At 39.3% G+C, this 16639-nt stretch overlaps 1 protein-coding gene across 12 annotated transcripts in view; it reads left to right on the forward strand.

The window, feature by feature from the left end:
- Positions 1 to 14032, forward strand: part of MITF (melanocyte inducing transcription factor) — a 246326-nt gene extending 232294 nt beyond the window's left edge. For all 12 annotated transcript variants that reach the window (XM_062201249.1, XM_062201251.1, XM_062201257.1 and 9 more), the window contains 3 exons: positions 293 to 368; positions 4311 to 4458; positions 10497 to 14032. In XM_062201249.1, the coding sequence (XP_062057233.1) occupies positions 293 to 368; positions 4311 to 4458; positions 10497 to 10898 (626 nt within the window). In that variant the 3' untranslated portion in view covers positions 10899 to 14032. The remainder of the gene's footprint in view (positions 1 to 292; positions 369 to 4310; positions 4459 to 10496) is intronic.
- Positions 14033 to 16639: the final 2607 nt, after the last annotated feature.

A 16639-nucleotide genomic window follows, 5' to 3' on the forward strand; every position in this document is an offset into this window, starting at 1 on the left:
TGATAGCTCCAAGGCAGTTTTGTCATTTGTAATTAAGGATAATAATTCTAATTCCAAATCAAACAAGACATTATATATCGAAGGGTTTGGTGGGTGATAAAGTTCTGAGCAAAGGTGGATTACTTTTTATAAGTGCTTTATCCTTAATATCAAATCACAGTTTAAGAAAAAAGAAGGTTCAGGTTTACATTGTTCTGACCTGGTGAAATTAATATCACATGCCTTTAATGAGAGGCTAAATGCATATGTGGCACTGTTACTAATAGCCCTTTCCTATGCTCTTTTCTTGAAGTTGAACGAAGAAGAAGATTTAACATAAATGACCGCATTAAAGAATTAGGTACTTTGATTCCCAAGTCAAATGATCCGTGAGTACAATTGCATGTTAATCTGCATCATATATTTTTTGTACCTTAATGTTTTTTTATATGTTGCAAAAAAATGCATTTATAAAAACTAGGGAAAGAAGTGTCCTCTCCCCTTTTAGTTCCATTCCTAAATACTTTGTATACTTTTCTTTTGGTTAGTCTCATCAAACTAAAATTTTAAGAGAAATACACTGAATTGCACAAAAGAGCTATTGAACATGAGATGGTTAGCTAGGATTGTAAGGCTGTGGCTTTCTGAAATCTGAGAATCCTTGACAAACAAATACTTAGCTACCAAAAAACATCCTTTTACCAATTCATGCGGTGCAGAGATTTCAATAGCTGTTAAAACAAGATTTGTTGACTATTTGCTTTTAAACTTGAACAACACAAGGAGTCTTCAAAACGTGCCTGGAGAACATATATTATTAAAATAAACTATGCATGGGTTTAAAAAGGATTGCACCAGTATAAACGTATCTTTTAATTCCGTCTCTCCTGATATGTTGGAAGCACCCTCATATCACCACACTGGCACTGAGCAGTGCCTGCAGAGACTTCCAAGTTCAGTGATATTCAAGAGAAAAAGGTCAATAATTTTTATGAAAACTTGCATAGCCTCTGAATGTTTTCCCATTCTCGGGAAAAAAAAGTAATTTTTAAATCCTCTTATTAAGTATAAGTCAGCTAATTTGGATTTAAGCTGCTGGTGTCCCTCTACCCCCTTTCAGAAATAACAGCTTTAATTTTCTCAAGTCTTTCCTATCAGCCCTATAGTCATCTGCAACGTCAGCATATAGGACAACAAATACACGATTTTTATCCATTACAAATGGGCCCATTTGAAGGAAGGGGCTAGGGAATGTATATATTTTAAATGGCCCCCATAGGCATTCTATGAAATTAGCCTTTGAATATGACCTTTTAGCTACCTAATAAAATGTAAAGATGAAATCAAACATTATTCATGCAGAGCTTATTAGATTTGTTATTCACATTATTGTCGGGAATTTGTAACAAAATAAGATAAAACCATTACCTATTGTGAAGTGATTTTGATGAATGTGCAAGCACAATTTCCATCTTCAACATTTTGCTTTCCCAGGTTTCAAGGAAAGGCATTTTCAAACTCAAAACATTCAGATTCTCAGTTCTGCAGCACAAATTTATCCTACTAAAGGGCTATGACCTTCATTTCCTATAGTCAGTCTTGCATGATAGTTGAAATTGAATTCCCATTTTCCTGTTCTTTATCAGCTTTCACTTTTTAGCATATTCTTTTAAACTAAAGCATGTGAATCTCTTTAGTAGCATATTATGAAATTATTGGGCTGCAGTGAAAGCCTCTATTTGCATATCTTCTTTTTCCATTGTATTAGAATACTTATGTGTTTATAATCTGAATTGATAATGATCTTTAATTGTAGGCATTGTTTTAAGATAAAATAGACTATATATAATCTGTATGGTGGTTTTCCCACCAGGTTTCTAGAATGTGCGTTGGGGATGCTATCCGAATACTTTCCTCTTACCCTCTGTTTCCCCAGAGCAAACCTGCTTTTGTTGTTCTTACATTGAAGACCTCTATACTGTTATGCATTTGTAAAAAAAAAAAAAAAAAAAAAAAAAAGTGTCCCTTTCATTACAACAACAACAAAAACTTTGAAAACCCTCCCTTTAAACCTAAAAGTAAATTGATTAATTGGATTTCACAAAGAAGCAAAACCCAAGATACTTGATTTAAATAATTACTTCTTTAAAACTGAGTGGCTTAGGCAAACATTTAGCCTAGCAGATAAGATACCAGTTAAGATCCCTGCAACCCATTTTTCAGTGTCTGGTTCAATACCCAGCTCTGGCTTCTGACTCTAGCTTCCTGCTAATGCAGACCCTGGGAGGCAGCAGTAAGAGCTCAAAGAATTGTGCTCTTGCCACCCATGTGGGAGGCCTGCTTTGAGTTCCTGGCTTCCAGTTTCAGCCTCAGCCCAGCACTGCCCAGGCCACTGCAGGCATTGGGAATGAACTAGCACACCGGGAGCCCGTGTTCTCTCTCCCCCTTGATTCTCTCTCAGTCTCTCCTCTTTGTCTCTTTTTTCTGTCTTTTCTTTCTTTTTATCTCTGTGCCTCTCAAATAAATTTAATACATACACACATAGACACACAAACTGAATGGCTACTTAAATATTGATTTCTCACTTTACTAGCCTAGGTAAGGCATCAGTCACTATAATTATGTTTCTCTCTGACTGCTAGTTTCTTTTACTTTGATTTCAGCTCTGAACATTAGCTCACTCTGGTATCTCAGGACAGTTCCCTGGGTTGCCATCTTTGGTGCTGGGACCCCTGGGATCAACTCCAGAGAATTCTCAGGGGGCCGTCACTCTCCCTCTCTGGGAGAACTTCTGTTTTGTTCTTTGTCTAACCCATATGAGGTTCTGCTATCGTCATCCTTGTGATGAATATTGTCTATAAAAAGATTTAGATTATAGCAGTATAAAAATGTTACTTACAAAGATCATTCACCTACATTGTGATGTTGTTCTTATTTTCTCGTGTATAAGTGCATTAGAGACATACTGGTTAAGAACTGAGAGGTTGGCCGGTGCCGTGGCTTAACAGGCTAATCCTCTGCCTTGTGGCGCCGGCACACGGGATTCTAGTCCCGGTTGGGGTGCCGGATTCTATCCCAGTTGCCCCTCTTCCAGGCCAGCTCTCTGCTATGGCCCGGGAAGGCAGTGGAGGATGGCCCAAGTCCTTGGGCCCTGCACCTGCATGGGAGACCAGGAGAAGCACCTGGCTCCTGGCTTCGGATCAGCGCGATGCGCCAGCCGCAGTGGCCATTGGAGGGTGAACCAACGGCAAAAAGGAAGACCTTTCTCTCTGTCTCTGTCTCTCTCTCACTATCCACTCTGCCTGTCAAAAAAAAAAAAAAAAAAAAAGAACTGAGAGACACCATGCTCTGGCTACCTAGATTTAAATTCCCAAATAGTCTTTAACCAGGTGTCTGACCTTGGGAACAATACTTGTGTTCTGTGTTTCATTTTTCTCATCTGTTAAAAAGGGGAGAGGGCATCAGAATATGCCTATCTAGTCTAGTTGTTCTGAGGATTCAGTTCCAAAAGAGAAAGAATGGTATAGTGATTCAGAGCAGAGAATCTGTAGGTAGGTTCCTTAGGTTTCCTGGTTCTGCCACTTCCTAGCTCTGTGACCTTGGGCAAATTCCTTAATATCTCTGTGCTTTAGTTTCTAGTCAATAAAATGGACACAATATTAGTTTCTACCCTTCAGATTGCTATGATTAAATGAATGGAAAGAACTCAAAAATACCTGGTACATGATAAATGCTATTGAATATGGCCAATCTGTAATACTGTTTCAGTTATTGTGATTATTATGTTGGGCCCTTAACACAGTGTCTGCTTTGTTATTTGAATTATGTTCTAAATTTTATATAGCACATGACTATAAAGTCCCTTCTTTGAGTCCAGCAAAGTGCCTATGAGGTTCGTCGTACAAGTATAACATCACCATTTCAGAGATGAGGAAATGGATACAGAGAGAGACTAGATAATAACTATAACTATGTTTAAGAACATTAATTTTGTGAACAACTGACCTAAATGTATTCTACCTATGACCTAAATTGATTCCACCATATTCTATGACTCTTAATTCTGTATTCCATGACTCAGAACGAGTTTAGTTGCCTCTTTTTCAACTTGTGCACAATGTCCACACAACACCAGGCGTTTGGGTTCAGCATAATATTGTATACAAAATAGGTCAACAGTGACCAGCATGTGGCCAATGCTCAGTGAATGGTGGCTGTTACTACTGTACATTTGTTGTAGCATCTTTTAAAAACTCAGTGCTTTCAATATTGAATTCTCATTGAGTCTCAGATCCTGAAAAAAAAGTCTGTTTCCTCCACTTTTATCACAGAGATATGCGCTGGAACAAGGGAACCATTCTAAAAGCATCCGTGGATTATATCCGAAAGTTGCAACGAGAACAGCAGCGTGCAAAAGAACTTGAAAACCGACAGAAGAAACTGGAGCATGCTAACCGACATTTGTTGCTCAGAATACAGGTACCTGGCATGTGTTACGTGACGTTTACCACACGTTACTGGCTTCAAGATGGAAGAATATAATGAGCCATAAGGGAGTTGACTTTCATGGTCCTACTGCAGATGATCCTTGTTATTCTTGGATTCCACACCTGTGAATTTGCCAAGTTGTGACAGTTGTAAGCCCCACCCCCACCCCCAGTCGGTACTCAGGCACTTTCATGGTGAGTCCTGGACATGTGCAGGGTGGCATAACAGAGTCGCCCATTGCGCTTGCTTCCAAGTAAGGTTGAACAAGCCCAGCTGAAGTCGATGCTTTGCCTTCTTGTTTCAGCTCTTAAACTGCAAACCAGTGTTCATTTCTTCGTCTGCCAAGTGTCATATTATCCACATTTTTGTGCCTTTGTTGGTGACTTCACTGTTTAAAGTGATCCCCAAGTATATTACTCAAGTGCCGTCTAGTATTCCTAAGCATAAGAAGGCTGTGATGTGCACTATGAAGAAAATACAGGTGTTAGTCTTTTTTTAGGCGTGAATTAAAATGCTGTTGGCTGAGAGTTCAGTGTTAATGAATCAATAACATAGGTCAGCCCAGCATATCTGTGAGTTCTGCTGCACATAAGGGGATTCACCCAACCTCAGGTTCAAAATTTTCCTGAACAGTATTTCTTGTTACTAAACATATGCATTTTTCCTTGTTGGTACTCCCTAAATAAGTCCTATAACATTTACATTGTATTAAGTTTTATAAGTAATCTACAGATGACTTAAAATATGTGGGAAGCAGTTATTTGGTCACCCACTGGGACTCTGGCAGCCTGCATCAGACTATGAGGGTTTGATCCCCTATTCTGTCTCCTGACTACAGCTTCTTGCTAATGCAGACAGCACTGATGGCTCAAGTAATTGGATTCTTGCCATCCATGTGGGAAATCTGGATTGAGTTCCTGTGTCCTAGCTTCATCCGCATGACCATCAAAAACATTTGGAGAGTGAATGAGTATTAGGAGCTCTTCCTATTTATTTCTCAAAGAAATAATTTTAAAAATTTAAAAAATAAACCATGTAGGAAGTTGTGCATAGATTATATACAAATATGTCATTTTGTATGAGGCACTTGAACATCTGCAGATTAGGGTGTCAGGCTAGGGGGCAGGGTACCTGGAACTAATCTCCCATGGATATAAGGGATGACTACATATTAAATAAGGTGACTTTAAATAGAAACATTCATAAAATACAGTTACATGTTGGTTGGTTGGTGTAAATATTGTGACTGGAGACTCATAGGAACCCAATCCTGTATTTCCTCTAGGAGCAGTCCTTCAGTATTCACTAATGCAGTGTTCACAACCACTTTATAGAACATAACTACCACAAAGAACGAGGGTTAACCCTGTATGCTAAATTAAAAGATTACTTAATATTTGCAGGATGTGGGGAGCACTTGATGGCCAAAAGACCACATTTATAGAGAACTTGAGAATACCCAGAATATTTTATGATAAGGACATATTTCTTGGAAATAGTTGTAGATGGTAGAATTATAGTGTGTGTGTGTGTGTGTGTCTTTAACCTAGACTTTACAGACTTGGAGAAATATTAATTTTAATGCTAGGTGTAATTTGTCCGTCCTTCTATCCAGTGAGTGTATGTGCCAGGATAAGCAGGAGGTGACAGGTGCTCAGCCTCTCATTTTGAGTGGGAGAACACAACTTCCTCTGAAACTTCCCTCAAAAACTGACTCTCTGTTATTGATTAAAAGGGCTTGAAAGGGTAATTTTACTTATTTGTGGACTGTGAACACAACCTACCCTTAACAGCTAATGGGACTGTATCAGGAGTGGGCATTTGGCCTGGCAGTAAGACACCTGTGCCCCACATTGCACAACCTGTGTTAGAGTTCCCGTTCCAGCTCTCGACTTCAGCCTTGTGCTAATGCAGACCCTGAAGCATGAGTGGTGGCTCAGGTGATGGGATTCCTGACAATCATATGAGACTTGGATTGAGCTCCTAGCTCTTGGCTTTGGACCCTGCCCCCACCCTGGCAAGAGGGCATCTGGAGGTGAACCAGCAGTAAGGAGCTTGCTGTCACTTGACCTCTCCAAAAAAACAAACAAAAAAACCCTATATGTTCTTCTTGGTAAGGTGGACCTAATTTAACCAGATTTTGCCATAGAGCAAGGGTTGTTTTTCAGGTTTCCAGTGCAAATATTCAAGGAGATTTTTCATAGAAAGGCAATAAAGTATGACATGTTAGATACTATGGTGTTCCACCTAATGGTGTTCATCTGGACTTTGAACTTATTGAGTAGGGCACTTTATTTATAATAATGAGCGCCAATCTTCTGAATGCTCCCCAACACATCACATTTGGCGAATGTCATATTTTATTTACAACAATGACCCTCATCTGTGGAGTAGGGAGACAGAAGGCAGCTCTTCTCTGGGGTTGCTGTTTAGAATTTGAGTAGTGAAGTGAAGTTTCTACATAATCTGAAAATCTCCCTTTCTCCTTCCTCCCACCCTCTTTGGTCTCTGTTGTTTATATCCCAATTCTTTAATAAGTAGCCATAGGTATCTAATCTCTTGTACTTGATGTACTCATTTATAAAAGCAGCTTATATTGCTGTTTTATTTCCTTACACAAGTATTAAAATCCAACAACTATTTTGAGAGAGAATCTAGTTTTATTTTATAGCTCCAAACATGTATGTTCATGTGAAACTTGAATATTGTGAAATATGTGCCTTGGAAATCTCATGGTGATGATGTCTTGATTTTCATCCAGTCTCCTTTAGAACTTATCATAGAAACATCATTAGTTAGGAAAGCTCTGTGATGAAATAAAGCCATAGTTCTCTTAGAAAACTAAGTAACACTTTAATCAGATGATAAACATTTTAATTGAAGAACAAAGAATCTGAGTAAAGTGTTTGTCTCTCCTGGTCCAAATTAATTTTTTTTTTCCAAAAAGACAAACTGCATGCGTGGAGGTGTGGTTCTGATTAGCATGGTGCTATCAGAACTGCCACAGTCCATGTTTTCATTATGAGCCTAAGGGCTTCCTTTCATTTTCACTCTTAAGTGATGCATGCACAAATTTTCACAGAAGAAAGAGCATAAAACCTTAATATGTAATGGAACTGCCACTTTTCTTAAACAGCCCAGGGCTTTAAAATTATGCCTGGAGAGACTTGTGTCTCTGAAGGTTGTCTAAAGCATACAGACACTGTGGGACATCTCAGGCACCTGTCTCCTACTTGTATCTAATACAGAGAAAGATCTTACGGATGCAGCAGACTTTAATATAGGCTGTGCATGACTTTTTGGGGGCACATGTATGTCTAGGCCTGTGGCCAAAGGTTTAGAGTCCATGTCATGTGGAAAATATTTTCCCTAAAGGTCAAGGCCTCCCTCCTTGGCTTGCTGACAACTGCCTTCTTCCTACATCAGCACATAGCCTTCCCTCTGTGTGTGTCTGTGTCCTAATCTCCTCTTTTTATAAAGACACCAGTTTCATGGGATTAGGATCCACTCTATGCCCCTTTAATCTCATTACCTCTTTAAAGACCCTGTCACATCCCAAAGTACTGGGGGTTAGGACTTCAACACAAGAATTTGGGGTGGGGCAGTCACAATTCAGCCCATACTAACAACATATGTGAAGAATAAGCAGGAAGAAATTATTCATCTTACAGAAAAATTTATTGAAATAAAAATTCATTTCTCTCTGCCATAGAGAGCTGAGTTAAATGATACTTCTATTTTTTTAAAAAAAGATTTATCTATTTACTTGAAAGTCAGAGTTACACAGAGAGAGAAGGAGAGGCAGAGAAGGAGAGAGAGGTCTTCCATCCGCTGTTTCACTCTCCAGTTGGCCTCAATGGCTGGAGCTGTGCCAGTCCGAAGCCAGGAGCCAGGAACTTCCTCTGGGTCTCCTATGCAGTTGCAGGGGCTCAAGGAATTGGGCCATCTTCTATTGCTTTCCCAGGCCATAGCAGAGAGCTGGATTGGAAGTGGAGCAGCCAGGACTCCAACTGGCGCCCATATGGGATGCCAGCACTGAAGGCGGCGGCTTTACTCATTACTCTACACTGCCAGCCCCCAAATGATACTTCTAAAACTTTAGTTACTTACATAGAACCTTCACAACTTTTTCATCACTATCTGTGCTATTTTAGTTTATGACACCATTTAGTGTCTTAGTAATTTTTCACCAAAGAAATAAACTCCTACTTCCATTAGGTCCAAATAACTTATTAAGTATCAGGTCCTAGCAACTAAGTATCTACTTGAAAAAATAAAACATATAAATTGGAAAAAATGGGATTTTGATTTAAATTTAATTTTTAAAAAATTATTTCTTATGGGGAGGGCATTTGGTATAGCAGTTAAGATACCACTTGAGATGCCTGTGTTCCATACCAGAGTACATGCGTTCATGTCCTGGCTCTGCTTCTGCTTCCAGCTTCTTACTAACGTGCATCCCGGGAGCAGGTGATGGTTCAGATACTTGGGTCCTGCCAACCCATAAGGGAGACTCGTATTAAATTACAGGGTCCTAGCCTCAGGCTGGCCCAACACTAGCTGTTGTGTGCATTTTGAGTAAGCAAATAAAATGGAAGATCTGTCTCTGTTTCTCTGCCTTTCAAATAAGTTTTTAGAAATTTAAGCTTTTGATTCCATTTTTCCATGTCTTTAATATTTTTATTTTTTATGTTTTTAAATTTTATATTTGTTGAGAGACAGAGAGAGGGATTCTATCTACTGATTCACTCCCTAAATGCTCACAGCAGCCAGGACTATAAGAGGAGCAGGAGATGCAGTCTAGGTCTCTCACATGGGTGGCAGGAACCCAGTTACTTGAGCTATCACCATATGCTTACCAGGGGTGTACCTTAGCAGTTTGCAAGAGTTGGGAACTGTGGGATACAGGCATTTTAACTACCAGGTCAAATATCCTCCCTGAAATTTTTATTTCAAACAACCTTATTACTTACTGATAGGACATGTACGACTTTTGAGCTATGCGTAACTCCTAGAACTGCAGAATCAGATTGGATAACATACTCATGTTTCCCATTCCATATTGATGTTCCCAGGGTACATTATTTTTTTTCATGGCAGCAACCACCAGAAACCCAGCTTTGCAATGTTACTATGTGATCAAAAAGTATGTAGCATAGTCTCTCTTGCTGAAACTGAGAATCACCCTGAATTCTCAAGGTGCTATTAAAATACATTTTCCTTCAAATCTAAAAATTTTTCCCAGTAGCCTATGAGTTCATTTGTCACACCTTTGGGTAAAAGTGCAATTTGGACACCATGGAACATTATTGCTATTTACCTTTTGTCAATTCATGTTTACAATTTTTATTATTATATTTCCTAATTTATCCTCATTTTAAACATTAATATCTGTGAGACTCTATTTTTAATATATACCATCTAAAAATCCTTTCAAGTACTATTAGTGGTTACCTCTATACTTCATGAATTGCAGAGTTTATTAATTTAAAGAAATTAAAAACATTTCTTTTGAAAATTTATTGTCTTTCTTCTAAGTGGCTGAAGTTTTTTTCATAGACTTTTTAGAGCAGTTTTAGGTTTATAGCAAAATGCATTGGAACCTACAGAGATTTCCCATATACTTCTTACTCCCACACATGCCCAGTGGCCCCCATTCAACCTCCCTCACCAGAATGGTATGTGTGAACATACACTGACGTTTCAGTATCCTCCCAAAGTCCATAATTTCTCAAATTTTTAAAAGAAATTTGCTCAACATCTAATACTTCTTTTATATAACATATAATACATTATTGTGAACTCAGCTGCCCCACTGTGCTATGGACCACTAGAACTTACTACTTCTTTCTAACTGTTTTTGGTGCCTGTTTTCCAAATTCCGTCCAGTCAGCATTCACTCTTGGTACTGTAGAACATGCAAGTTTGGACAGATGTGTAATGCATATATGAACCAGAGTTGTCTTGCTGCCCTCAGAATTCTTTGTGTTCAGCCTGATTCCAGTGTCTGACTTTGACTTTTATTACAGGAACTTGAAATGCAGGCTCGAGCTCATGGACTTTCCCTTATCCCGTCCACGGGTCTCTGCTCTCCAGATTTGGTAAATCGGATCATCAAGCAAGAACCTGTTCTTGAGAACTGCAGCCAAGAACTCCTGCAGCATCATGCAGACCTAACTTGTTCCACAACTCTCGATCTCACAGATGGTACCATCACCTTCAACAATGGCCTCGGAACTGGGACCGAGAGCAGCCAAGCCTATGGTGTTCCCACAAAAATGGGATCCAAACTGGAAGACATCCTGATGGACGATACTCTTTCTCCTGCTGGAGTCACGGATCCGCTCCTCTCATCAGTGTCCCCTGGAGCTTCTAAAACAAGCAGCCGTCGGAGCAGTATGAGCATGGAAGAAACTGAGCATGCTTGTTAGCCAGACTCAGCCCTGTGTTCTCACAGACTGCTTCCTATTTTGATTAGATTTCATAATTTACCTGAAGGGGTTTTCTTGATAATTTTCCTTTAATATGAAATTTTTTTCATGCTTTATGGATAGCCCAGGATATATTTTATTTTTTAGAATTTTATGAAACAGACTTGTATATTCTATTTTGCAACTACAAATGCCTCCAAAGTATTGTACAATAAGTGTGCCATATCTGTGAACTGAATTTGCCATAGACTTGAGCTTTCTGAGCAAGAGGAATTTGCATCAGAGAAATGTCTGTCCATTTTTATTCAGGGGAAACTTGATCTGAGATTTTTATGCCTGTGACTTCCTTGGAAATTAAATGTAAAGTTTAATTGAAAGTGTAAAGCAACTAAAAGAGAGAAAGAAAGAAAGTTAGGAGAGAGAGAGAAAGAGAGAGAAAAGGAGACAGGGATCCATACTCTTTTCCATTTTATAAATGTATTGATTCATTGGTACTGCCTTAAAGATCCAGTACCCTTCTAGCATCATTTAGTCTTTATATTGCAAACTATTTAAAGAACTACTATATCCTGTAAAAGACCAAGAAAGAAGAAGAAAAAAAAGAGCAACCATTTTCATGAGGATTGTTTTGTCAGAAATCATGACTAAATGACTGATACCAACATAAGGTGAAGGGTGTTAGACCCAGGCTCTGAAACAGTCAAGTCTTACTGTTTTATTCTGTGCTGTTACAGTTTTCTTCATTACTGAATTGATGAATGTCATTCAGTTTTTCATAAGGTGGATTTTATTTTGGAATGGAAATGAATGTCCTTTCAAAGTACAATATTGAGGAGCACTGAAAGTTTGTTTTGCTTTTTGTTTCCATTTTTGGTTTTGATAAGACAGCTGAACTGGGCATATTTCTAATTGGCTTTACTATTTTTGTTTTTAAATTATGTTTTATTCATTTGATTTGTACAGATTCTTTATTATCATTGTTCTTTTCAATATGTTTGTATTAATTTTTAAGAATATGCATCTTAAAATGGCAGGTTTTCAATATTTTTACAACTCACTGGTGATTTTCCGCATTCTTTGTACACCCAGGAAAGAAAACTTTTATGCAAGGTCTTGTGCTTAAAGAGAGCTTTGCAGATATTTTGTATATTACAGTCTCATTCAAAACTGTTTTTCAATACACATTTAAGGTATAGTACTAGTAGATTAAAACCAAGCTTTCTAGAAAGAATTAACTTACATATTTATTTTTAGAATATAAAAATAGCAACATTCTTGGAAACATAACCATAGCATTCTGTGCCCATGATGGTCATTTAAATTGGGGTTTTATTTCAGCAAACTTGCTGAATTTTTTTTAAAGAGAAAAATACTGTATTGGCAAATTACTGTTACTTGATAACAATGTTTTAACAAGCAGCAATGTTGTAAAGGTAGTTTCAGTGCATTATCTACTTGTGTAGCCCTATGCAATAACAGTAGTGTTACATGTATCAAGCCTAGATATTTTGTACAGATGTCATAGAGTGTTAGGAGCCAGGCTGTTGAATGGGATTACTCAGAAGCAGCCTACAGTGAATAGTGACTGGTACAAAGCATATCCATTCAGAATGAAGTGCCTTAAATAGAGCAGTAGTCTTCTGGGGACTAGCACTGACTGAACTGTAATGTAGGAGAAAGTTTCAAGGTGGTATTAGTAGTTCAGAGGAACATATAGCGTGGTGCCTATGTAGACAATATAAGAGCTTCCAATTTTCATTCAGATATTTTTAATATTAAATATATTTAGGGACTGAGTGCCAACTTCTTTCATCAGGAAACCCTATTCAGGAGGGTTTTTTTTTTTAAGTGTTTAAATGTCAAATGTGAATTGGTGGTGGGTGATGGAGGGGTCAGAGAGAAGTGATTGTCAGATGTTTGAATGATGGCTTAGGTGAAAATAATCAATTGTATAGATCCCATGCACGTTGGGCAATGAGAATCCTTGGAAACATTGATGATGCTATCAGTTTTATAGCTTTATTACAGGGGGTAGAGAAAGTTAGCTCCCGTGCTTTCAACTCCCTTACTTATATAGCTCTTTTCCTAGAATAGCAATGCAAATCTGCATGAACAGCTAATTGTACCATAGTATTCATTGATACAATCATAGCATTGTCTATTTTTCTCTTCATATTTATATAAGGGGAGGGACTGGGTGCAAAAGCCGAAGATCTTGATGCTAATTTTCCTTAGCTGATTTTGAGGGTTTTTAGAAATAGAGCAAGATTGAGTAACCCGTGGCCGAGGTGATGTGGCCATGGGTAGGCAACCATATGAAAAGCTTTGCTGAGAGCAAGTATGGCATCTTGTACCACTGCCCTGACTCTTGCAACTCTGGAGCTTGACATCACCTGTTTTTCCCAACCCCTTCTTAAGAGACAATTTTTGGGGAGTGACAGGTGAGCAAGTCCAGGAGGATGCTGCAACACTGGGGGTGGTTTTATTTATTTCTTTATTGCCAAATAGAATGTGGATTCGTTTTAGGGACTAGTTAAGCCAAGAGGCAGTGGTTTGGACTTCTTGTCTGTAACAAGAAAATGATCTGCACCACCTCCCCCACGCCTCTGGGTGCAGAATTCTCACTCGGGGTTGGACCTCCATATGGCGTGTCCAAAATGCCAAATTGTTCAACTGCCTCCATGTAAGGCAATGGAAATACCAAACCTTCTGACTTTGCCAAAAAACATACAACCAACCTAACCTGGTCATGCCTTGGATGACAGAGTTCTTTCTGGTTGTTTTTAAACAATAAAGCAATAAGAACAAATTAAAAAAAAAACATAGAAAGTTAAAAGATATAAAGCACAAAGGAATGCACTTATTAATATTTTTGAAAAATGCACTGGGGAGAAGTTGATATTGATAAGAGTATAAAATAAACCCTATTTCTTGATTTTAAAAACATGACAAATGACTGTCTCTTGCGGACGCTTGGTACTGTAATGTTAATAATAGCCACCTGCTGTTGGATGCAGCAATAATTTCTGTATGGTCCATAGCACTGTATTTTATGGATCAATATTCATGTATCCAATGAAACAACTGAACTGTTGTTCTTGATAGCCTCATTAAAGCATTTGGTTTTTCACATAGTGCTGGCCAGTTGTGTTAATTACAGTTTTGAATGTTGTTTGCCTTCTCAAAAAATAGTAGTGTACATTTTCTTCTAATTTAATGAATAAGAAATTGCATGAAAATTTTTAAAATGCCACTGAGTACTTTTTTTTGTCTTAAATGCCACTCTAAGATGCTGCTTTTCAGTTTTAAACACTTTTGATTACTTTATGACTTGCACTCAGATGAACATAATTATGCAGCTTTTTTTTCCCCCTCTGAATTTGGGGAGATTTTAAACTCCCAAATGCCAAGAATTCATTTTACATATAGGAGTTTTATTTAAAGGGTTTTAGTGAGAGGTGGCTTTACAAAAAGAGAAATTGTCAGAGAAACCCTTGCATATTTACAGAAAAGATATTGGGTTTTTAAAATACAAATTTACAACAATGAAAGCTTAATATACCCAGGCTGCCAGCTCTTGACTCTTTTTTTTTTTATACAGTACTTAAGAATCATTTGATAAATGTTGGATGTGAATTGGGAAGTGTCAGACAAAACATGTCTTTATTCCCTAGCCAGACCTTAAACTTCTGCCCTTTTAAAAAAATATTCTGGTTTAACCTCTGGAGAAAATTGTCCCGACCCGCGGGACAGCAACTGGGGTCGAGTACCTAGAAGGAGAAATGAGAGGGGCAGGAGACACAAGGATGGCAGCAAGACAAGTGCTGATCAAGCTGCAACTTTATTTTTTGAACTGCTCACTATATATCATTGAGGCATGGGAAAGAGGAAGGGCTTGTCTTCGCTACTGCAGTGCTGACGCAATCAAGAAAAACCCGCGGGGCCCTATTACGGGAAGGGGCCCTGTTACGGGAAGCTACAAGATTAGGGAAGGGGGGTAGGGCGGTTACAGGCGCATGGCTTCTACAAGATTAGGGAGGGGGGCAGGGCGGTTACAGGCGCATGGCTTATAGTACATTTTATCTGACACGCCAGGTTTTTCTATTACCAAGAGGTAAGGCCACCTACTGCATGGTCCCTGACATATCCCCCTTCTTTATCAATTTAAGAAGGATAGCTGTGGTTTAGGCCAAGTTTGACGAACGAGCAGTGCCTGTCTTAGGAATCGACCCGAAACCCTAACACCTCTTACCCGTCGCTGGATATCCTTGCCAGTCCCCAAGGACTCCTGTCTTAGGCGGGTGTGGGTACGGGAAGGTGCCCGTCATTGGCTTACTGCTCATTTTATTGATAGGCCTGGGGCCCTTCCTGGGCTCCCGACTGGACAGCAATGAACGGGGGAAGGTTAGCTGTTGAAAGGACCGTGACCTTATTGGCTATACTTTATTGGCCGGAGAGGGGATGATAAGTTTCCATGGGATCTTGCATGGCTAGACTCTGGTAATGTATTTGAATTGGCCTGGCTGCCAAATTGTCTACTTGTTGTTTGATGAAGGCCACGAGTCTATTGAAGAGACAAGGACCTACAGATAGTATAATAAGTATTCCAGCAAAGGGGCCTAGAAGTGGCAACAAATAGGGAAGCAGTTCATTCCATCCAGTCCAGAAGGGGTTTTCAGCCAGGGCACGTCGACGACGTTCCAGGTCTTCTTGAAGTGTTTTGATTTTATCACGAACAATGCCGGACTTGTTGGCGTAGAAGCAGCATGTTTCCTGTAAAGCCAAACAAATACCTCCCTGTTCGGCAGTAAGCAAGTCTAAGCCTCTACGGTTTTGGAGAACGACTTCCGCTAGGGAGTCAATTTGATCCTGAAGGTCCTGAATGGTGGTGGATAGGGTTTGTACATCATTAATAAGCTGTTGGGACAATTGTCTATATTTGTGGACCGCAATTCCTAGTCCTGTTGAACCTGTAACCATCGCTGAGGAGATTCCCAATGTAGCTATTAAAGGAATAAATTGAACAGCTCGTTTCGGTCGCCCCGCAATATAATCAAAGGAGGGGATGGGAACAGGGGTATCTCCCGAAATGATTTCAATATTGGGGAAAAGCGTAGCATGTGCGCAACTACCGCTCCAATTTGCTGGTAGGACAGTATAGGCTAAATTATCCTTGCATACAAATACGGTGGAATTGGGGGCGTAAAGAGGGAAATCTATTGTTTCATTATCTGTACAAAAGGGAGCGAGGCCTACATCAATATCAAAGGAATTATTAAGGGGAGGTTTATAAAGGCAAGTGATGTTTTCAGCTGGGTAAGGAAGAACAGGAAAGGGATGTGTAGGCTGAGCGTTAGAGGAATCATTAAACATAGAGGTACTATTAAGCGGTAAAAATACGGCAAGAGGAAGGGGGGGTCCCTGGCGCAGACAGAGCCAACAGCTGTTTGCAAGGGAGGGGTTAGAGATATTAAGTAATTTATGGGACTCGGTGAGGATATCGGCGGTGTTGGCATCTAAGCCTTCCATTCCTCGAGATCGGATGTTAGCCAGAGGGTGGTATTGGAGAGAAGGATAAAGGCTTTCGAATGCGGTTTCGAGCATCTTTTGTGTTTTTAACCTGGTAAGTGTGTCCTGAGGGCCACCACCATCAGACACTCCCACAGGGGCTGCAGGGTACCAGCAGGCCACTTGTCCCTTAGGGGGGCAGGGAGGAGAGCTGAGGCGTGAAGACGATAAGT

The sequence above is a fragment of the Lepus europaeus genome, chromosome 9 (genome assembly GCF_033115175.1).
Source record: "Lepus europaeus isolate LE1 chromosome 9, mLepTim1.pri, whole genome shotgun sequence".
NCBI lineage: Eukaryota > Metazoa > Chordata > Mammalia > Lagomorpha > Leporidae > Lepus > Lepus europaeus.